Here is a 23,105-nt window from a genome sequence, read left to right as displayed (position 1 = left end):
CCAGAGGAGTTACATGCGCGTTGCCGAAACTAACCCCACCCCCCTCGTTGAGCTCTGGCAACCTTACTCACCGGCATGAACACAACACTATGAGTAGGGTCAAGTGTTATTTGGCTGCGGTTTTCTGTTTAGGTCCAAGATAAAAGGCAGCTGGAATGTATACAACGTGTGGGTTTTAACGTCCATTGTAAAATGTTACAATAGTATTTTATAGAAACGTAATATAATAGAGAGCTTTTCAGTCGAGTACCTGCTGAGTTGCCTAAGTAAGACACGAGATTGAGAAGCTTGATTTATATCACTATTGTATACAATACTGCTGATACGAGTCATCTATAATAATACTTTTATTACTTTAAACCTAATTAATTAATGAAAATTGGTAAGTATCTCAGTAGAGAAAAATGTAGTACAGAGCGCCCGTTTAAACCGCCGCGCGGCGGCACGTGATTGGTCAATATTTTTTATAGTTGACTACAGAGTATCGAAATGAATATTATACTACTGCGTGCTTGATACACGCACGCAGTAATAAATAATTGTACAGCGTAGTTATTAAGTATAGTTATGTATAGATAGTTATAGTTCTAACACTTGGATAAGATTTACTAACACAATGATCCCCGATGGTCTTAAATAAAGAAATAATAATAATAATAATAATAATATAGTCGAGTTGGGAGCCCATACATGAAAAGTACGAAATCTTAATTCAACAAAGTCGACAAATAGAAAAGAAATTTTTGTCATATAATACGAATTCTAACCTTAAGGTTTCCATCAGCGGTGATCCTGAGTCTGTTGCACGTGGAGCAGAAGTGCTGCGTCATGGAGGAGATGAAGCCCACGCGGCCCGCGTGCCCCGGGACTTGCCACACCTGCGGAACTGCTAGTCGAGTATCCGGCTCGAAGGACCAAACACGTTTACACACTCTGATAACATGGCCGTAGGTAGAGGGGGGGGGGGGGGTGGGGGGGGGGGGGGGGGGGGGGGGGGGGGGGGATTATGGGGCAATTCTTTTACAAGTCCCTAATACGAGAAAAAGAATCTCTCGCGCAAAAGAAACAATGGCTTTTGTACTCTAAATTTATACTATATGTATACACGGTACCGGCGAGGAAACGGAAAGATTTTAACAGTATATTCCGTATCGTATTTAGAGACAAAATAGTACATTACGATACAAGTGCGAAAAATAGGAAATTCGAAACGAGTGGCGATAAATTAAAACACGACCGAAGGGAGTGTTTTAAATCGACACGTGTTGCGAATTACCTATTCGCACATGTATCGTACAACGTTTTACGGTACATATGGCCCTTTAAATGTTCGACACAGTAACGTAATATGCTACTTCTCGCACTAGTGCTATAAAGTAGCCCCATATGTACTGTAAATGTCATATAAACTTTTTTAATTCGCTTTGTTTTAGAGTTAATACTAATTTAAAAAAGTTTATTTATTGTGTTTCAGTGCATAACGCCTTTTTTGATGGCTATGTCGCCACTATGGGACCTAGTCTAGACTGCTATATTGACAGATATCAAACTGACAAGGAACCCTTTGAATAGACTAGTTTTTACGAAAAAAAACTAATTATGAAAAATAAACATACAAAAAGTAAAAAGAAAAAAAAATTTTTTTTTGTCAGATTTAAGTCTTCTTCTTCCTCGCGTTGTCCCGGCATTTTGCCACGGCTCATGGGAGCCTGGGGTCCGCTTGACAACTAATCCCAAGATTTGGCGTAGGCACTAGTTTTTACGAAAGCGATTGCCATCTGCCCTTCCAACCCAGAGGGTAAACTAGGCCTTGTTGGGATTAGTCCGGTTTCCTCACGATGTTTTCCTTCACCGAAAAGCGACTGGTAAATATCAAATGATATTTCGTACATAAGTTCCGAAAAACCCATTGGTACGAGCCGGGGTTTGAACCCGCGATCTCCGGATTGCAAGCCCAAGTGGCATTCGGGGTTCTATATGAGATGTCTAGTCGTTCACATGTACTCCACAAGCTGTGTAAGTCAGCTGTATAAGAGCTGTATAGCTTGCTATAATGCTCTTATAGAACCAGTTTGGGCACAAATTAGACAGCCTTAAGTTCACTATGGCTGTACATTAGCAGTATAATAGCATTATAATAGCAGTTTAAGTAGTAACATCGGACTTAAGGCTGACTAATGGCACTATATGGGACGCAGTGTGAACCATACAACGTACATGAGTGTAATAAAGAGTAACAAGTGGCTAAATACACAGCTATCACAGTTATAAAATCCGACAAAAGTACTCCAGTGCTACCTAAAATTCACGTGGGTCCATTATATTTCTTTATTTTATTTATTCCTCATTAGTTTGGTTTTTTGTGTGCCATCAGAAACACCGGCGGATATCCTTTGGATAAATTTTATGATGACACGCGGTAAAGTACCTGTTTTAAATTCTTAATAATGTTAAATGCTATGGGAATGCAAGTTTATCGTGAAATGTATACATATTTACAGCTAAAATATTCACGCGCCTCTGTAAAAACGCGATATTCATTTTAAAATATTTAAAACTGGCTGAGAGGAAATCAACAATTTTCAGTTTTTGTCATTATATTGGCATTATAATTATACTACGGTAATTAATTATAGCATGAAACCAAAACTCAATCGCTCTATCTGCGTATTTTGTGATAAATCTGCATGATAATTTTGGAGATTTATTTGGTAAATATTTTAGGTTACGCAGAACAAAATGGTGGAAATGAAATACTGCTATGTGAACTGATATAACTCCAATTTAATGCGGTGAGCGTATAATAGGTTCACATGTGTTCTGTTAGAATGCTGTTACCTATATAAAGTCCCACATTTGTACCACTACAGAGCCAATGTCTATAAATTTATTCTAATGTGAACTAATGTACAGCTTTAAGATGTAGTTTAGGTCAATTGTGTATCATCGTATAATTCTTTCAATATACTGAAATTTTAGAGATCCTTTCTTCTTCCACCGGTTCTCGCTCTTATTTTCCAAGATTTGTTATTCATTTTCAGAAATTTTTGCACGCGACGTAATATAAACACACAGCTTGTGGGATAAGTGTAATAGAATATCACATTCACATTCATTTTCAGCTTACAGCAAATTAGAGTAGTACTTGTGGACAAATAAACTGCTATTGATGTTAATGGACAACACATATAATCCTTTTAACAGCCTACAGTGCACATGCGAACCATTTAAACACTTCTGTACAGCTAGTAAAAAAAGGTTATTTTAATGATCACAAACAAGTCCTACTACAGCTACTAGCTGTATAACAGTCTCAAACAAGTAAACATAACAGCTTTTGGCTTTATAAATGACCATGTGTGTTCTATTAAAATGCTAGCTCTACAACATCGTACAAGTAGGCTGTTAAACAGCGGTTGCCGTATCTCTACCCTCCTATAATGCTCTTAGTCAGACGGCTGACTAAAGGATAGTTGTTAGAGTATTATAACACCAACAGTCGTATAAAAGTATAACTCTACCCTCCTATAAGTCCCTTAGACAGGTATAGGTGTTATTAATCGCAATAATGCAGCTTATACATCACGAGTGAACTGTAATAATGCTTCAAGTACACCTGGGAACTAAATGTGTACTCTTAAATGGAGTAAAATGCTACTTGGGAGTCGCACGCTCTTACCGCTAGGCCACCAGCGCTTCTTTTTGACAGATTTAAGTGAGTAAAAGATTTTTTCCTTCTTATGAACATTTTTTTTTTCCGTTTCCTTGCGGGCACCTTGTATAATAATAAATGACAATGAAAATACCCTTGCAGTATCATTCGGTCGCGGAGTGCAGCCCTGCAGCTCTGGATGACTTTCTAGAATAGTCCTTAGCGCTGTCCGATACGGAACTAGTTTTGAGTCGTCCCAACTATTACCAGAGAAAGGCATGAATTCGATGAACCTGTAATAAAAAAACGTTAATTATTTTTTTGCGTTAATAATTACACTAACTCAAAAAGAGGAAAGTCAGCTCCTGGTAGCGGAAAGAAAAGTGCTCAGGAAGATCCTGGGACCTGTCGGAAGTGACGACGGCTCCTGGAGGATCCGGAAAAATGCCGAGATCGAAGAGTTGGTGGCTGAGCCCAATATCATCGGCGTAACTAAATCCCACAGACTTCGCTGGCTCGGGCACCTACTCAGAATGGGGGAGGATCGCGTAGTCAAGGAAGCGTACTTGGGGCGACCAACCGGCCGTCGACCGATCGGGCGCCCCAGGTGCCGCTGGTGTGATGTCGTGGAGGCGGACCTGCGTCGGCTGAATGCCAATTCATGGCAGGAAACCGCGCTGGATCGGGACAGGTGGCGTTTCGGAGGCCAAGATTATTTTTGGATCGCTGAGCCAAAGCAGTTAGCAGTTAGTTAGTTAATTATTTTTTTGAGGCAGGTGAATAAGATCAAGATAATAAGTTTTTGGTAAAATTTTCATTTTTGGTACAAGCTTTTATCGCTGACTGTACTTTTCTTTCCACAGGCAACTAATACTCATCGAGACAATTCTAAAAACCCCAAATACAATTAGGTTGCGTTGTTTTATCAGTCCCCATCATCAGATCAGCTCGATGGTACCATAATATTGCATTGTCACCCGACTTACATACAGTGTGTCGCTAGCCATTGGACAAAGCAGAAATGTACATATGCATTAGGGTATTTAGAACCAGTGTACAAAGTATCATAACAACCGGTGTAGCGGTTTCGAAGAAATTAACAAATTAACATTTTTTACTTTGGAGCAGCCTGTATGTGTTAGTAGCTCCTAAGGTAATATCCTCAAAGAATAGTATGGAACCTTCTTCGACCTTTTTGATTATCTTTTTTATTTATGACACTAATAAGCTTCTGACTTTTGTAAAATGTCATCATTATTTCGAACAAATTGTCAAAAACACTGCCAAAGAATAACACAGTGTTTCTTTTTGTTGTCGATTATTGCAAATAACAAATAACTTTTGATCGAAAAAATTGTTTTTATATCTTTTGTTCTAATTAAAAAAATATTAACGTCAGAGCATTCCTGAGAAGTAACCCTACGTGTGATATCAGGGTTTGTCCAATGGCTAAGGTCACACTGTATGTATGCAAAATTTCAGCTCAATCGGAAACCGGGAACTGGGTCAAATTTAGCTTCGAAGATTTGATCCACACAAACATACATACATAGTAACAGGGCAAGTTTAATAAAAGCTTTTAATAAATAAAAATCGGCCAAGAGCATGTCGGGCCATGCTCAGTGTAGGGTTTGGTAGTTACCATTCTGTCAAAATAGCCCAAATGGGGGCTATTAGTAAGTATCATGTACATTACAAGCATAAGTAGTATCTTTGAAGCGCTTTGTACGTCATTTTAATAAGAAGATAATTATTAATTAGCTTACGATAATTATATGTAATACTGTCTTACTATTTATAAGTGCTAGTTGCTAGGCCCACATGAATAAAATATATTTGAACTGAACTGAAGAGAAGTTTTTTCACAATAACTCGAAAACGACTTGACCGAGCATGTTCGCTATAGTTTACATTGAAAGTATTTATTAAGCTTTTGTTTCACGAATTTTTCATATTTCTTGGACTCATTGTTCAAAAGTTAGACACACACACACATATATATTTTTTCTTTCGGAGCGATTATTTCTGAAAATATTAACTATGTCAAAATAGGTTTATATTAGACCCTTATTCGTTTTGAAAGACCTGCCCAACGATACCCTACACTACTGGGTCAAAGACAAAAAACATTTTGTATGGGAAGTACCCTAAAAATATTTTTATTTTACCGTTCTGTCGCCATGTATGATTTATGTATCCATGCCAAATTGTAGCTTTCTAGCGCTAACAATCACGGAGCAGAGCCGCGGACGGACAGACTGACGGACATGGCGAAACTATAAGGGTTTCTAGGGGACTACGAAACCCTAAAAAGCTACTTACCTGACTTCAACGGGGCGATCTTTTGTGTATTCCACAAAGTCCATAATTTCATCGTCATTGAATCCTGCAAGATTGAAAAACATGATTAGGGACAATCGTAGTTAACACCTAATTAATTCTTAATCTCACGAGTATATACTTTCAACCATTGCACATAGATGGAGCTAGATCAACAAGTTTCTAACTCCGAGACATAGATGTCGCTACGAGTTTGTAAATCAGTTAAAAAAAAAACATTTTTTTTATTAAAAAAAAATCACAATACTTATCTTATTTACTTTCACAATAATCATTTTAAAGTTAGTGATTGGAACCTCATTTTAAGCTTTAATATAGCCTATAAATAAAAAGAAACAGATTAAGAAAGAAACGTGTGTGTGTGTGTGTGTGTGTTTGTGTGTGAATAAGTAAGGCTGTGTTTTTTATGTTCAATAGGTTAGGTGAGTGGGTAATTCTTCGGTTTAGTGAGTCTAGACTGGTTTTTATGACGTTCATGTCCGCAGCTTTACTCTAAAACGCTCTTTGAACTTAAAACATATTGGTCCGATCAACGCGACACTAAAACCAGCCCAAGGATATAACCCGAACATATGTAGATTCTACCATTGCAGACAGATGGCGCTACGGCTTTTTAAACCTATGTATGTAGTTACCACTCTTGCAGATAGATGGCACTACAACCAAACGTTGGTAACTCCGACATATAGATGGCGATGCAAGTTTGTATATCAATGACAAAATACTTACCTACACTTTGTACCTAAGATGGACTACTTACCTATCTAACATTTATACCTACGAACTGCTGTAAAAAGTAACGAAATAAACGTATTTGTACTTGTACAAAAATATTACCAACCTTTCATTAGCACAACGTTGATTTTAACTGGAAACCCCAACTGCAGAGCTAAGTCTATACCAGCCAGCACTTTCTTAAGGCCCGGTCTTCGGGCCATTTTCTCATATCTTTCACTCTGTAGTGAGTCTAAGGATATATTGAGGGCTGCGAGTCCGGCCCGAGCGTATGTGGGCAGCCGACGGGTGAGCACCAGGCCGTTGGTTGTCATTGACACGCTCGTTATGCCTTCGATGCTGTTGAGCTCCTCTGGGAATTTGGCAAATGTTAATGATTTTCAAGTACTGAAGTAGAGGAAGAAGGAAGGACCCTGGAAGGATAACATTAAAAGTTGGACTCATATTAATGACGCTGCCTTCTTCTTATTCGTGTAAAGGGATCAAACTTTTTAAATTAAATTCTTGTCTGCCAATGCTTTGCCACTTCTAGCCCTCTGGGTGTAGCCCTCAGGAGATCTTCCTCAGTGCACATCGTTGAGCACAGGGAACATTCGATCATGTGTTTTGTTGTTTGGAGGGCTCCACACTCGCAGAAAATATCACCTTGTCGGCCAATACCCCATCTCAGAAGATTATCTTTTGACCGACCAACTCCCGTTCGAAGTCGGTTAAGGGCTTTTCACCAAAGGTGATCAAATAATGCACGCTGCCAACCTGAGCAGAGTGGCACAGGATAGAAATAAGTTTCCAGAGATGATCGCCGACGTCAGATGATGACATGGCACAACAAGAAGTAGTAGTAGTGGTTGCAGTCCTCAACGGTGCGTTTTCCAGGAACTTTCTGCCTCGCACTGCTAAACTGTGGAATGAACTGTCGCCTGCGGTATTTCCGGACCGATACGACCTTCAAACCTTCAAGAAAAGAGCGTACTCCCATCTTAAAGGCCGGCAACGCACTTACAACCCCTCTGGTGTTGCAGGTGTCCATGGGCGGCGGTTATCGCTTACCATCAGGTGATCCGTCTGCTCGTTTGCCTCCTCTACCATAAAAAAAAAGTACAGTAGAATCTCGATAATTCTTACTTCGATGGTCCGGTATGTCCAGTAATCCGGGACTAAACCACTTTACTATAAACACTTACATTATCACACTGAGTCTCTGTAAAAGTGGCTGAAACCCAAATTTTCTTTGAACTTGTCAAATTAACCGGTTTAGATAGAGCAATAAAAACCGGTTTCTTCCTATGGTGTCTATGTTTACGTGGCACACTAACAGGCCGGCCGGAGGTTTCGTCGTTCGTCAAATAAACCGTTTTTTTAGGTTAGTTCTTAAAACGATCGCGTTCTTATAAAAGTTTGGAGGAAAACCGAAATAAACCGGTTCCAAGCTTTGGCGCGGAGTCTCTCCAACCCTACTTATGCCGGAAGATGTTGTATTGTACTCGTACGTGCCAGATAGATAGATTCCTATAACAAATTGTAGACATACCTATGATAAGATGTAGGTCAGATCGCAGCGTAGGTTCACCGCCCGTTAGTCGCAACTTTCGGACACCCATCGCTGCTAAAACACGGACTGTCCGCGTTAGCTCGTCGCGCGTGAGTAACTTGTCGCGCGCCGAGAGTGGCGCGCCTTCGGCTGGCATGCAGTATTGACCTGACAAAGGGAATTATCGTGATAAAATATAAACAAAAAAGGAAAAATAATGATAAAGTAACAAATTGTACTAAATAAAAGCTAGATAAATACAGACATACAGATATTTTCCCTACGATAGAAAATATATGCATTGCTGTAAATAGTTTTTTAGTGGGTTTTGGGATCTTAGTATTATCAAAGAGAATTGAGTATAGAGGCGTATTGTCAAAGTAAATTTTGTCGTCAACTAAATTTACTGCCATCTTTTGGCCAAGTTAGAGCGTTTACAGAATGTCAGATCATGTGTCTTTCTACCGTCAAAAACTCAATTTGCTTCCAATCCGCCGCCGTAGAGATCTTCACCCTCTTTCTCTTCTCTTTAATGTCCTCTTTACATCTTCTCCTCTATACCTCTCTCGAAAATTTCAGTTTCTGGCTGAAGGCAGTGGCCACCGTCTGCGTTCTAGCGCGAATTTATTACTTGCCATCCCCCCTCACAAGTCTCGTGGATAACACAAGTCCTTCGTAGTTCGTTCAGTGAAGCTGTGGAATGAATTGCCTGTTTCGCTCAGCAGGCGCAATCGGTTGCGTCGCTCAAGGGGAGGTTAAAGATGCTATGGTTATTTGACTGATTAATATATATTAATATATATTTCTATTGTATAGTTACTTTATATTTTTCTACTTCTTTCCAATTTTTAGTGTATTTTCCCCATTCTTTTTTGTTGTAATACATGTTTATCCTATAAATTATGTATGTATTTATATCCTTTGTCTTTCTGGTACCTTGTTGGACATTTTGCTGCATTTGTCACCCTCTTTTCACTCTCTCCTCTCATCAAAGGTTAACTGGAAGAGATCCCTCAAAGGGATAAGTTCGCCTTTGTACTTCTTACTAATTGTATGTTACTTTTAATATGTATTTTTGTACAATAAAGAGTTTACTACTACTTACTACTATGGGTTCATCCATTAATTACGTCACACGAATTTCGAGGTTTTTTGACCCCTTGTAACACTCTCGGTCACATTTGGCAAACCCCTTCCCCCCTGGTGTGACGTCACATTTTTAGCAATTTTGTTTACAACGAAATCGGCAAATCGTATTAGGTATTATTAATTTATTTTCAAAATATTATTGATAAAACAGATATTAGTAATTTTATAACACAAAGCCGATTAGGAAAGAAAATTAAACAAATAAAATGATTATCTTTCCAAAAACTCATTATTTAAGTGCACAGCGAATAAAAAAGACTGGGTTACTGATAAAGTTAAAGTGACGTCACGAAGTTTGTGACTCCCCCCTCCCCTTGTCACAACATGTCACATTTTCTTGACCCCCTCCCTCCCCCTAAACGTGTGATGTAATTAATGGATAGCCCATATAGGCCAAAGTTATATCGCCATCTATTCGAGCATACATTTTTCTTGATTATTCGAGGCACGTTTTTTTCTTACACTTTATTTATTTAATACGAAGTTATATATCATTGGCGACCGACCGACCGGTCTGGCCTAGTAGGTAGTGACCCTGCCTATGAAGCTGATGGTCCCGGGTTCAAATCCTGGTAAGACCATATATTTGTGTGATGAACACGGATATTTGTTTCTGAGTCATGGGTGTTTATATGTATTTAAGTATTTATAATTATAATATATTATATATATCGTTGTCTAGGTACCTACAACACAAGCCTTATAGAGCTTACTGTGGGGCTTAGTCAATTTGTGTAATAATGTCCTATAATATTTATTTTATTTATTTATTTTATTTATTTTATTTTATTTATTTTATTTATTTATTTTATTTTATTTATTTTATTTATTTTATTTATTTTATTTATTTTATTTATTTTATTTATTTTATTTATTTTATTTATTTTATTTATTTTATTTATTTTATTTATTTTATTTATTTTATTTATTTTATTTATTTTATTTATTTTATTTATTTTATTTATTTTATTTATTGGTATTATTATTATTAAAGGTATGTTAAAATGTTACATTTCCGCAAAGTTTGAATTCACACATACATTCATAGTGTAGTAACTACTTATTGTTGTATAGTTGAATAATTCCTATCTAAGCATCTAGTCGAGTACTTTTAATTTAGGAAATGCAATAACCGGCCAAACTTCATAACCGGTTTCGGTTATGCCCGAAAAATAACCGATAATCGGTTACGGTTATTTTTGACAAAAAATGATAAATTTATAATCAAGTAATTATAAACCCGTACAGAGATAATATTAGGTAAAGATTTATGTTCGGGTAGAATAGAAATATGTTATCGAATAGTATTTAGATAACTTCACTAGTAGTAATATTGTAACAATTATGTAATTATTATGTAAATAAGCAATTAGAATGAAACTGATCATAATACTATTATTATAAACGTTATGGAAATCTGCTTTATTCATATCATGTCTATCTACTGGGTCATTATGTTACAAGTGTACCTAATAGATGATATAAATAAATAAATATTATAGGACATTATTACACAATAAATATAATATACATCTTATTGACAACATGAAATCTCCTGTAATAGTACATTGCGGTACAAGTGCGAAAAGTAGGAGTTTTTAAATCGATACAAGTTGCGAATTACCTATCCGCACGTGTATCGTACAACGTTTTACAGTACATATGGCTTTGGCTGAAATGGCCCTTTAAATTTTCGATTTATGTACGCAAGTAAAGTGCTAATTATCGCACTAGTGCGGTAAAACAGCACCATCGTATGTACTGTAATAATAAAAATACGTCACTATTTTTCCCGCAGGCACTGCAGGCACAGTGGCCTTAAGATATATTGGAGCATCCGAGGAGCTCAAAAATATCTGAACACGCAATCTAGCACCCTGTCAATAAGAGACGTGTAGATATTTTTGAGCACCTTGGTCCCTCCGATATATCTGATGGCGACAGTGCACTCAGCATCATAGTAGGTAGCGCCGGATGAAACAGCGATCCAAAAGTATGCGACAAATTGAGAACCAGGTTCGCCGTGTTGCCTCTCTGTCGCACTTGTAAATTCGTACGTAAGCGTGACAGGGAGGCAACCGCAGTTGGCCCTCTGGAATACTTTCCTAAATATTCTTCATAGAACATATTTATTTTTGTCAAGTTAATAGAGAATGAGAAAATATCTATTATTTTTGACAGGGCCCAAGCAGCCGGTGGTCAGGGCCGCAAGAGATCTTTTTTCCAGAGGAGTTACATACGCGTTGCCAACCCTAACACTCCGCACCCTCGTTTAGCTCTGGCAACCTTACTCACCGGCAGGAACACAACACTATGAGTAGGGTCGAGTGTTATTTAGCTGCGGTTTTCTGTAAGATAGGTACTTCCCGAGCAGGGCTCTGCTCTAGATCTGGAATGACATCCGCTGTGCTGTGCCCTACCACACAAAGCGAGATGACATTCACAATGCCCATACCTCTCTTAGATAGATATATAGGAACCGTCGGACTATTGTGTCCAAGACCACCGGATCGCCTTTTGTATCTGACTCTTGATCCAGCCACCCAGCGAGAACCTCTCAAGATATTGATCGAGACAGTTCGCTATGAGACCTTTCGGGACAATGATTGTCGAATCAACATCCAACACGGCGGTTATCTCGTGAGCCACGTCTAGTACCAGGGGGGCGAAACTGGGCTATTACCGCAAAAATCGAAGTTAGTCAATTGCGGGCATTTTTCTCTGTCACTCTAATTACGTCTTAGTGAGAGTAAAAGAGAAAGATCCCAGGAATTTGCGAATTTCGGTTTTCGAGGTAGGCCCCTGTTCCTTTCGGTCATCCTCGACTCCGTTCGGCGAAACATTGCTCCGAGCAATTATTAGGGTTGGCACAACATGACTTCCCTTTGCGTGTACGACCACAGATAAGATAATGACTGAATTTTGACAACCCTAAATAGTCGAAATGAATAGTACCAAAAATAAGAAAGGGAGGGCATGATTCGTCCCTGAATCGCTGTGAAACTTCGGTTTTGTAGGAAGTTTCTTTTCTGTAAATATCTATACGGACAAAGTGCCAGAAATATGTATAGGTACACGACTTTATTGCCTATATACTAAGGTAGTGTGTACATATTTTTGCCACTTTGTCCGTATCGATATATACCTTGACTGTACCTATTTACTATTATAGGAGTGAAGTGTGGCACCCAAATTACAAGTTTCTACCTGTAAGTGAGAAGGCCACAGAGCGCTTAGCAACAAATCGGCTGTCCCAAATCAAAACCTAGTAAGTGCATTTAGAGTAATTTTACAGGAGAGGCAAACAAACTCTTTGTTGAAAAATTCAGACACAAAGACCTTTTACACACAAGACTTGTTAACATATAAAGAAGTATAACTTGCTTTACAAGAAGAATTAGTCAAACTAAATTTATGTGTATTTTTACAAGTTTTATGTGCCTTACTAACGACTGACTATAAAAATTTGACAGGAGTGTTTTGTCAATTACAATATAAAAACCTACCAAGTGCTCTTACTAAGTTTTTGAATTGGTTCTGTTTGATGCTTAATTTTAGATCCCTAGCATAAAACCTAGCAAAAGACTAGGTTATTAAATTGGACTAGGATTTTTATTTGTTTTAACGGATAATTTGTAGAATTAGCAATCTAGTAGGTATACATTATTCAGGAATACTACCAACTTTTGCCCGCGACTACGCCGCGTAAACTTCCATGTTTTCTTTCACCCACGACGAGATGATTTCCAGGATCAAAACTATTATTTATGTTAACCTAGCTTATAAACTACCTGTGTGCTAAATTGCACGCAAATCTATTTAGGCGTTTTAGCGAGATTCAGAAACAAACATTCGAACTTTCATATTAATAATATTTATAAATTTAGTAGGACCATAAAAAAACAAGAAAAATATATTGAAAAAAGAGTTATTTATTAATCAATAACCAAGCGTCTTCAGGCATTAATTCGCCCCCAGTTTGGAGATGAATCGATTGGTTGTTAATCGGCAGTTGACACCAAAAATCACGCCTTGTTTCTGGCATTACGCACTAATTTTGCAACTATAATGTCCTTTTTAGGGTTCCGTAGTCAACTAGGAACCCTTATAGTTTCGCCATGTCCGTCTGTTTGTCTGTCTGTCTGTCTGTCCGAGGCTAGTGCTAGAAAGCTGAAATTTGGCATGGATATATAAATCAATAAAGCCGACAAAGTCGTATTATAAAATATATTTTTTTAGGGTACCTCCTCTACACGTAAAGTGGGGGTGAATTTTTTTTTTTGTTTTTTTTTTATTTCCTTTATTGCAAACCATTGTTTCAACCCGACAGTGTGGGATATCATTGGAAAGGTCTTCCAAAACTAATAAGGGTCTTAAACAAATATTTTTTGATAAAGTGAATATATTCGGAGATAATCGCCCCGAAAGAAAAGAAAAGAGTGTCCCTCCCCCCTCTAACTTTTGAACCATAGGTCCAAAAAATATGAAAAAAAATCGTGGAAGTAGAGCTTAAGAAAGACATTAAACGAAAACTATAGCAGACATGATCAGTTTAGCTGTTTTTGAGTTATCGCAAAAAGTTTCCCCTTCATAGTTAAAAGACGTACATCCACAGTTCATCCCTTGGCTAACAATCTACTATACTTCAAGCTCCAGTTTAGCTTATTGTGACGGAAGAGTAACTACGGAACCCTACTCTGAGCATGGCCTGACATGCTCTTGGCCGGGTTTTTAGTGCTATAATGCCTCGAGGACCTGATATTTTTATGGGAAGCTCTGTTACTTTATAGGTTTTGGGCAGGAAATCTAACTCTGCAAATGGCTCGTTGAAAGATGTCTTGTAAAAAACATTTTTTGAGCCAACAACAAATTTCACTCTAACAACTTGGTTGAGCAAGAAAGACTTCATCAAATCTTTATCATCATTCTTTCTTGGTGGTCTTTTTTTCCTTGGCCATTTCTTGAAATTTGTGGATTCAATTAAGAGTATATATTTCCTCGAACTGTTTACGACATCCTTAAAATCTTTACAGTCCAAGACATCTCCTTATTTTTTCATTTTACTTTCTATGTTTCCGTGAACCGAATCCGCAGTCATATGAGTATGTCCTTTTGTTAAGTAACTCAAAGTTACAGACTCCACCGTTTTTTCTGTATTGACAATAGTAGCTAAGGCCGTATACAGAGTCCAGTTTCTATTTTGGGCCGTACAATTGTCAGCCTAAATATGAAATGAAATGTAAGAATTAATCATTATGTATGCGTCCGCGCAGCAACGCAAAGTACGACCAACTACAAACTTCAAGTTGAAACTTGTTCCCGATCCCGAATCGCAAACGGGGCGGCGGGACGCGGCGACCTTTAACGCCGATTTCACTCATTACTTACTTGCTAGGTTTTATTTATTATAATATTTGACTTCCTTGTTCTACACTTCGGCAATTTTTAAAATCAAAAACCTAGTATGGGATTATTTCGGATTTAAAAACCTAGTAAGCTCCGTTTTCAAATTCAAAAACCTAGTATATGGCACATTTAATAGGTTTTTAAGCTTGGAAATGTTACTTACTAGTATTTTGAATTTTATATTTGCAGGTAACATATGCACTTGCTAGGTTTGATAGGTCTCTTAACTTTGATTCTAATTGTGATAGGAATACAGGTGTTTTTGCATTCGACGCAGCTCAAAATTTGAGGCAGGTTTATTAGAAAAACGTATTTTACCAAAAAATGTCCCTTGCTAGGTTTTGATTTGGGACAGCCGAAATGATTACGAAAATTATACAACGACATACAAAAACGTCTTAAACCTTATGTCAACCCCGTAAAGTTCATATTGTCGGGCACGTTCGTAGGTAAATGATAGGAAGTTAAGAATAATCAGCAAGTGCAGTCGCGCGTATATCCTCAATTCATTATGCTGTGTATTAAGAAATAAAATGTGACGATCTATGCCTAAACATCCCTGACCACACTTAAAATAAATAAATATTTGGGGGCAATCTTGCACAGATAAAGGATGCTTTAAGGAAATGCTCATAGGTAAGCGTGCTCCACTGTAGACCGCATCATCACTTACCATCAGGTGTGATCGTGGTCAAACGCCTGCCTAAACTCCATAAAAAAAAATATACGTCCCATTTTCAACCAAAAACTACTTATTGTCGGTTGTCAATGTCAATAAGGCGCTATTTCCATATAGCTTTAATTTGAAATCTACCTTAACGACAAATAGTTGATTGAAAAGTCAAACATAATATACATCGAGGGCTTCATGCTAAAGGGGCGTATAAGCAAGAACCCTACTTCTCAGGAGAGACAAAAAACTGAATAACTTTTGTTACAATGTACCGATTGTTCTACAATTTTGCATAGAGTATTTAAATTACTGTCTGTTTCATGTGTCACGCCTAGTTTCGTTCTACGTATTCTAAAAAGCAGTAATTATGTAGTTACGCCTCTTTACCACGACAGTAATTTCCGACATATAGGTTGAAATTTTTTGAAAAATACTTGAGATTTATGGTCGTATAATTCATTTTTTTTTTCTATTCGATAATTTAATCATGAAAGGTGGAAATACTGTTAATAATGCGAAATACTTTAATTTTACAGTAATTTAGTCATCATTGTGTAGTTTCTTCTATTTTTTCTGATTTTTATACGCCCGTCTGGGGTGACGAATCTATCGTGTAAGTATCCTTTATTTGTGGCCGTATAATAGGGCGCCAAATTATACTTTGACTAAATATTCATAGATTCATCTAGATTTTACCATTAAAATGATTCCTGATGGTTTTGATAGTGTCACAACTGTCCACGAGATTAAGCAATGTCGACTCGAGCTGGTTACCGAGCATTTCAGTGTTTCAATAGCCTCCGTGGTCTAATGGTTAGAGCGGTTGTCTCTCGATTCGGAGGTTCCGGGTTCGAATCCCGGTGGGGACACTGTCAAGCAAAAGTCGCTTTGTGACTTTGTGAGACTATTCCCGGTTTGGCTAGGACATTGCAGGCTGAATCACCTGATTTTCCGAAAAGTAAGATGATTCTGTGCTTCGGAAGGCACGGTGTAAAGTCGTTGGTCCCGGCTGCTATCTATCCGGTGGTGCTCGTCATGAGAGCCATGTCAGAGGCCTTTGGCGACTCAATAACTCTAACACCAGGGTTTTTAAGGTACATCAATCTTACAACCCACACGATAAGAAGAAGTGTTTCAAAAGACAATCACGCCGCTTATTCTGATTTTTGCCTATAATAGCAGTCGTTTAGCACTTCGCTGGGAGCTAGAGTTAAGACGTGTGGGCTTACTTACGAAAACTGACTTAACTGAATTCCAATAAGATCATTTTTACTATTTGTGATAGTAGGTAAATGGTAGTCGCTCAAAAGTCGAGTAGTACAAAACGATTTAATAGAAAATAATAAAATTGAAATTGGTAGTAAAGGATGCATGGAAATTGCTAAGACAACACAATGACAGCTTTACTAAAAAAGCAGTCAAGAAACAATCAAACGATTAAATTTAGAGTGCATTAACTAAAACAAAAGGTTAAAGTTAAAACGTATCAAAACTTGTATTCAGACAATAAACATTACTCCTTCTTTAATGGTACCACTGGTAACAAAATTATAACTATTTTAAACAATAAAATATTAATCAAAACTTCTAAACAAATAAATACGACATCATTTATCGTCATTTCATAAAAAGAAACAATATTAAATCTTCTGTACTAATAAACCTAAAAGTAGTTTAGCTAACAACTTAACTCATTTACGTCTCCATCAAATTATAACAGAGGAATGTTACACTTAAGAATTACTACCACCCCGACGGAGGACGAGTGGCTACAGACATATGAGGTAATCAGCCCGCAGCGCACGCAGTGGACCTTAAACAGCTTTGACTCCTTCAAATCTCCAGGAATGGATGGGATCTTCCCTGCGCTTCTTAAATGGGGCGGGAAGCATCTCACTCTGAAGCTGACCATCGTTCTGCGCGCCTGTCTGGCTCACCGGTACGTGCCGAAGCAATGGAGGGAGGTCAAGGTTATCTTCATACGGAAACCAGGTAAAAACGACTACTCGGACCCCAAATCCTTCAGGCCCATCAGCCTGACCTCTTTCATGTTGAAAACATTAGAGAGGTTGTGTGACAGGTACCTTAGAGAGAGGGTGCAAATTCATGTGCCCTTGCATCCAAACCAATATGCCTACAGCCCTGGCAAATCTACAGAATCGGCACTTCACGCAGTAGTAAGTAAAATTGAGGTGGCGGTCAAAAACAGATCCATGTGCTTAGGAACCTTCATAGATATAGACCGGGCTGTCGACAGGCCCAGGTTCAGTAGCATTACAGCAGCACTGGTAAGACATGGCGCGAATGCAGTTATGACAGAATGGATAAACAACATGTTGAGCCAACGAACCATCAAACTCGGGACGGGCGAAAGACAGCAGGCATTAATGGCAAAAGGATGCCCCCAAGGAGGAGTCCTATCGCCACTACTATGGAACCTTGTGGTGAATGACCTGATCACCACACTAAACAATAATCACTATTACACAATCGGCTATGCTGACGACATAGTGATACTGACGAGCGGCAATCATGCAGGTACGGTATGCGATGTTACCCGCTCTGCACTAGCTATCGTGGAACGCTGGTGTTTTAACAACGAACTCTCAGACAATCCCAACAAAACTGAGCTGGTTATGTTCACCAACAAACACTTCCGCCTGTTCGACACTGAACTCCAACTATCTGCGGAAGTAAAGTATTTAGGGGTAATACTTGACAGCAAATTAAATTAGAGCAATCACCTAAAGGGCAAAATTGACAAAGCCACAGTCGTAATCTGGCAATGTCGTAGGATAGTGGGTAGAACCTGGGGGCTAACCCCAAAGATAACTCTATGGCTTTACCAGGCAGCCATGCGACCAATAATAAGCTACAGTGCGATAGTTTGGTGGCCACGCACCACACTATCCGTAGTTGAAGCTGAACTACAACGAATCCAGAGGTTGGCCTGTATGGCGACCACGGGCTGCATGAGGACAATACCAACCGCGGCCCTGGAAGCCTTACTGAGCCTGCCGACGCTGCACCTCTTTATACAACAGGGAGCGCTAGCTACGGCGGTACGTCTCAAAAAATCTAATCTCTGGAGACCACCTAGGGTACCACACACCGAGATCCTCTACGAGGCGATAGGTAAGGAACCGCTAATAGAAGCGGTGACTGACAGGATACCCAGACAATTCGTCTTCGACAAGAAATTAAGATACAGTTACACGAAGAACCTCGTGAAGGACTCAACCCATGAGAGCTGAGAATCTTCACGGATGGATCAAAGACAAGGTCAGGCACTGGCGCTGGAGTATTCTCAGAGGACCTAAACATACATATCTCAACACCACTAGGACTTGACTAGGTGCCCACAACACAGTCTTCCAGGCAGAATTGGCATCATAATGGCAGCACACGCAATCACCTCAAGGAAAGTATTGGACTACTCCATCCGCATACTCTCTGATAGTTGGTCAGTACTACAAGCTCTGCAAAGTTATACTTTGACCTCAGGGCTAATCTACAAATGCCACAAAGCTCTGTCAGAGGTAAGCACCACCACCGGCTTAACTCTGCAGTGGATCAAGGGACACAGCAACTCGGGAGGGAACGATGCGGCCGACATATTGGCGAGAGGATGTTCGGAACTGAGGGTGGCAGGACCGGAGCCAATTATACCTCTGCCTTATGCCTGGCTCCGGAACATGCTGCGACACAACACCAAGGTAAAACACCAACCGTACTGGTCTAACCTAGGCACGTGCAGGCAGGCGAAGGAAGCCCTCCCGACAATCGACCCCGGTTTGTCGAGGAGGCTGAGACAGCTGAAGAGGCCACAGGTCCGGCTTTTGACTGGGGCCATAACCGGCCACGCCCCACTAAACAAACACCTACTAACACTACGTGTTACAGATAGCCCCCTCTGCAGAGAGTACTTGGAGGCAGAGGAGACAGCCGCCCACGTCATTCTTGAATGCTCAGGGCAGAGCCATCAGCATCAGAGCGCTCCACTTTATTGTTATTATTCGCACAAGATGCACACCATACTGTGCTGACTGAGAGACAGGAGGCCCTAGTGCGCTTACCCGCTTGACAGAAAGGGATAGCAATATGCGGCAATCAAGGACGCTGTCTCCGCGCCCCTTTGGCCCGGCATTATTTGAAGGCCAACGTAATTTTTGTACGGTCGTATGTTCATACGCCTCTTTGCCGCGACGCACTTTGAGGATAGTTGGTAAAAGTTTATGGTCGTATGTAAATACGCCTATATAGCGTGACACTATTTGGTGGTTCGCACTGTCACATGAGAGAAGTATGTACGTACGCCTTTATACTCCGATGAATATCGGGGACTGAATGAAAATATCACTTATACGCCTTCAGTACGGCTTTTTGGAACGACATAAAATTATGACTGTCTGTTATACGCCAAATGATTTTTTAATTATTTACTTAACTAATTGTTATGATAAAATTATGAAAAAAATTGTGCTTACGTATTGTTACAAGACGAATACGATGCCGTTAAAAACGAAAAATGGCATTTTTGCGTATACGCCCCTTTGGCCTGAAGCCCTCGACATATTCGTTTGATTTTGTTATTTCTAATATTATGACATATTATATCCTAATCTATTACTTCACTGGCTCAGTGCCCCATACAAGATGTTGGCTTCTGACAAAAGAGAGCGCCAGTCTGCCCTATCCTGCGCCACTTCACGCCAGTTGGGTAGTAGGGCCGAGAGGACAGGTTTTTTAGGGCTTCGTCACTCCAGCGGTATCTGGGACGCCCAGACGGTCATTTTCCAACCTGGGTCCCCACATGCGCTCTTCTCAAAGCACGATCCTCTCCCATCCTCTCCAGGTGACCGAGTCAGCGGAGTCTTACTTACATGTAATACAAATTGATAAAGCGTCATCAACGTTTTATCTTTAAGAAGGGCTATTAATAATATTTCCTACTGTAGTTCACTTAAAAATAGACTTTAACACCATTGAATAACGTCTACTGTCTGCATCAAAGTGCATATTGATTGCAACTTTTATCCAGAGCTCATAATGGCCTTGGTTGCAGCTTGTTATATGATACAATGCATTCCTTATGGCAATTGCAATAATAAGGATGACCTTGTTATAATTGTTACAAGTGAATAGGATATGCATGCAATTTGAGTCTTTAAGAGGGAACAATAGCTTTGCGATTCTAACCGAAAGTACGTAATTTTTTAAATAAATTTCCATTTTTGGAATAACCCATTTAGATATGTGAGCAGCGAGGGTATGTTTACACATAAAATAAATAGTATCTAGGTTTTTAGTAACAATGTTCACACATTTAAAAAGTCTTCATTATGGGGGCAAAACTGCGATCCTAACCAAATGTACGACCTTCGTGATACGACCTTCAAACCTTCAAGAAAAGAGCGTACTCCCATCTTAAATGCCGGCAACGCACTTACAACCCCTTTGGTGTTGCGGGTGTCCATGGGCGGCGGTAATCGCTTACCATCAGGTGATCCGTCTGCTCGTTTGCCTCCTCTACCATAAAAAAAAAATGTACATGTTTGATGAAATTTCCATTTCTGGAGAAAACTGATTCCACTGACTAAATCTTAACAAATCACTTTCATTTTGATGTCGATCGCTTTAGCATAATATAATCTAGGTTTGTAGGTTCCGCTTCAAAAAAACCATTTTTATAAACCGAACGTATAAAATGTGATTAAAACTTGGTTGAATTCATCCATTTGTTTTATCAAAAATATGTAATTTTTTTAAACGAAACCTATAAACCTAGAATATATTATGCTGAAGCGATCGATATCAAAATCAAAGTGATTTGTTTAGATTTGGTTAGTGGAAACCATTTTCTCTCAAAATGGAAATTTCATCAAAAATGTGTGTACGTTTGGTTAGGATCACAAAGCTATTCTTCCCTCTTCGTGAAAACTTTAAATGTTCACATTGTTGCTATTTATAACCTAGACACTAATTTATTTTATTTTATGGGTAAACATACCCTAGCTGCTCACAAATCTAAATCTTTCGACCCTCATATAAATAGGTTAATAATAGTTTTAATTAACTAACCAAAAAAATGTAACCAAAGACCTGTTAATAGGCTCTTGTTTGGCTGTAAGTTTAATCCTTGTGCAGAATTTTTAGGACAATAAGGAGACACGGAGGCTTGCATTGAGGATATCTTATAATCTGGTCTGTTAATGGGTTAAACCAGAGGTCATCAAATGGCGGATCACAGTTGGATGTGGACTGCCAACCTATAAAATTTTTTGATAACTACTAAACAAGCCCTACAGCAAGTGCACACGCTTGTAGGGGCCGGCTCTAAACCAAGTGCACACGCTTGCTACGCCTTATCAGATAAAAATAATACTTTGAATATTTCCAAAATGGAGTTAATTAGAATACCGATTTCTTTGAGAAAATTACTTAATTTTAGCTCAGGAATGCACCTTTGAAATTAACACACTTTAAAAAACATCATGTAGAAGCTATCCAAAACAAAAATGGTCACTCACATCTCAGATTACAGCGCTCTGTGAGTGAAATCCTAACATAGTCATGCCGCCTCCCATGTAAGTCTTCCAGCGGTACTCGGGCCCACTCCGGAACTGATGTGACTGCATTGTGTAATTGGAGTTCTGGTACCTATTAAAATTTAAATATTCTTGAGTAGGCCTCAGCAACTATGTAATTTGTCTAGACATACACCATTATATTTCTAATTAGAAGATATAGATCTAATTAGCTTGGACAAGAATATTAGGGCATTATTAATATTAGGGCACTATTACAATAGGGCGTTGACTTCTTACTTAGAAAAAAAATTGACATTACTTAATACATATAATGTATATAAAAATAAATAAAATTTCTATATCCAAATTAATTTATTTTTTATTTGGCACCTTCATACTACGTAGGATACATTCTGCTCATTTACTTTGAACAAATTTGCACCTAAACCAATTTACATACCATCGGATAAGTAACAGATTTTACTTACACTTGCATCACTGCACAACCGGCGGCCAAGGTTCAACAGCCTACTTAACCTTCTTTGCAGCATGGCTCCCGCCAACGGCAACTGCAACATACACTAAACTCAAGCAAACTCGTTTTTACAACACACTGCACTGACGATAACGACTTGACCTCTTGCCCGCTCACGCGATAGTGGCAAGAGAATCGGCTGCTCAAGCAGCTCAAGTATTTACACAAAAAAACTGCTGTAAACAAACAGGTTCAGAAGTTTTTTTCCATGTAAAACTGCATACGCTTGACAGCTCGCTAATGGTATTTTTAATTAAATTATTTCGAAGTAATTACTTACGTTGATGTACCTTGATTATAATTTAAACATTACCACCACTATATTACAAATATTTTCGGGATAAAACTTTTTCAGAACGCGAAAAACACTTAACGGGGTGCGTTCCGAAATGGTAAAAAGTTGCGAATGCGAAGTGTCATTGTGATAATCAGTAGTTCCAACAGCCAACAAGAGATGGCGCGCTAGCAGTTAAAGCAACGCCATCTATAATAAATTTGTGAAAGTGACACGCCAACTAAGAGTAGTCAGACGTCTATAAGTTCTTTAGTTTCCT

At 38.8% G+C, this 23,105-nt stretch overlaps 1 protein-coding gene across 2 annotated transcripts in view; it reads right to left on the bottom strand.

The window, feature by feature from the left end:
* Window positions 1-22,726, bottom strand: part of LOC133522515 (molybdenum cofactor biosynthesis protein 1-like) — a 41,541-nt gene extending 18,815 nt beyond the window's left edge. The window contains exons 1-7 of one of the 2 annotated variants that reach the window (XM_061857877.1): window positions 22,505-22,726; window positions 22,017-22,146; window positions 8,259-8,426; window positions 6,834-7,079; window positions 5,975-6,038; window positions 3,807-3,945; window positions 768-878 (exon numbers count right to left, since the gene is read on the bottom strand). In XM_061857877.1, coding sequence (XP_061713861.1) covers window positions 768-878; window positions 3,807-3,945; window positions 5,975-6,038; window positions 6,834-7,079; window positions 8,259-8,426; window positions 22,017-22,146; window positions 22,505-22,594 — 948 coding nt within the window. In that variant the 5' untranslated portion in view covers window positions 22,595-22,726. The remainder of the gene's footprint in view (window positions 1-767; window positions 879-3,806; window positions 3,946-5,974; window positions 6,039-6,833; window positions 7,080-8,258; window positions 8,427-22,016; window positions 22,147-22,504) is intronic. The other variant, XM_061857876.1, reaches the window with a different exon arrangement.
* Between the last annotated feature and the right edge of the window lie 379 nt (window positions 22,727-23,105).

The sequence above is a fragment of the Cydia pomonella genome, chromosome 11 (genome assembly GCF_033807575.1).
Source record: "Cydia pomonella isolate Wapato2018A chromosome 11, ilCydPomo1, whole genome shotgun sequence".
NCBI classification, from domain to species: domain Eukaryota; kingdom Metazoa; phylum Arthropoda; class Insecta; order Lepidoptera; family Tortricidae; genus Cydia; species Cydia pomonella.
Note: the sequence above shows the minus strand (reverse complement) of the source record. Positions and strands in the feature narration are given on the sequence as shown.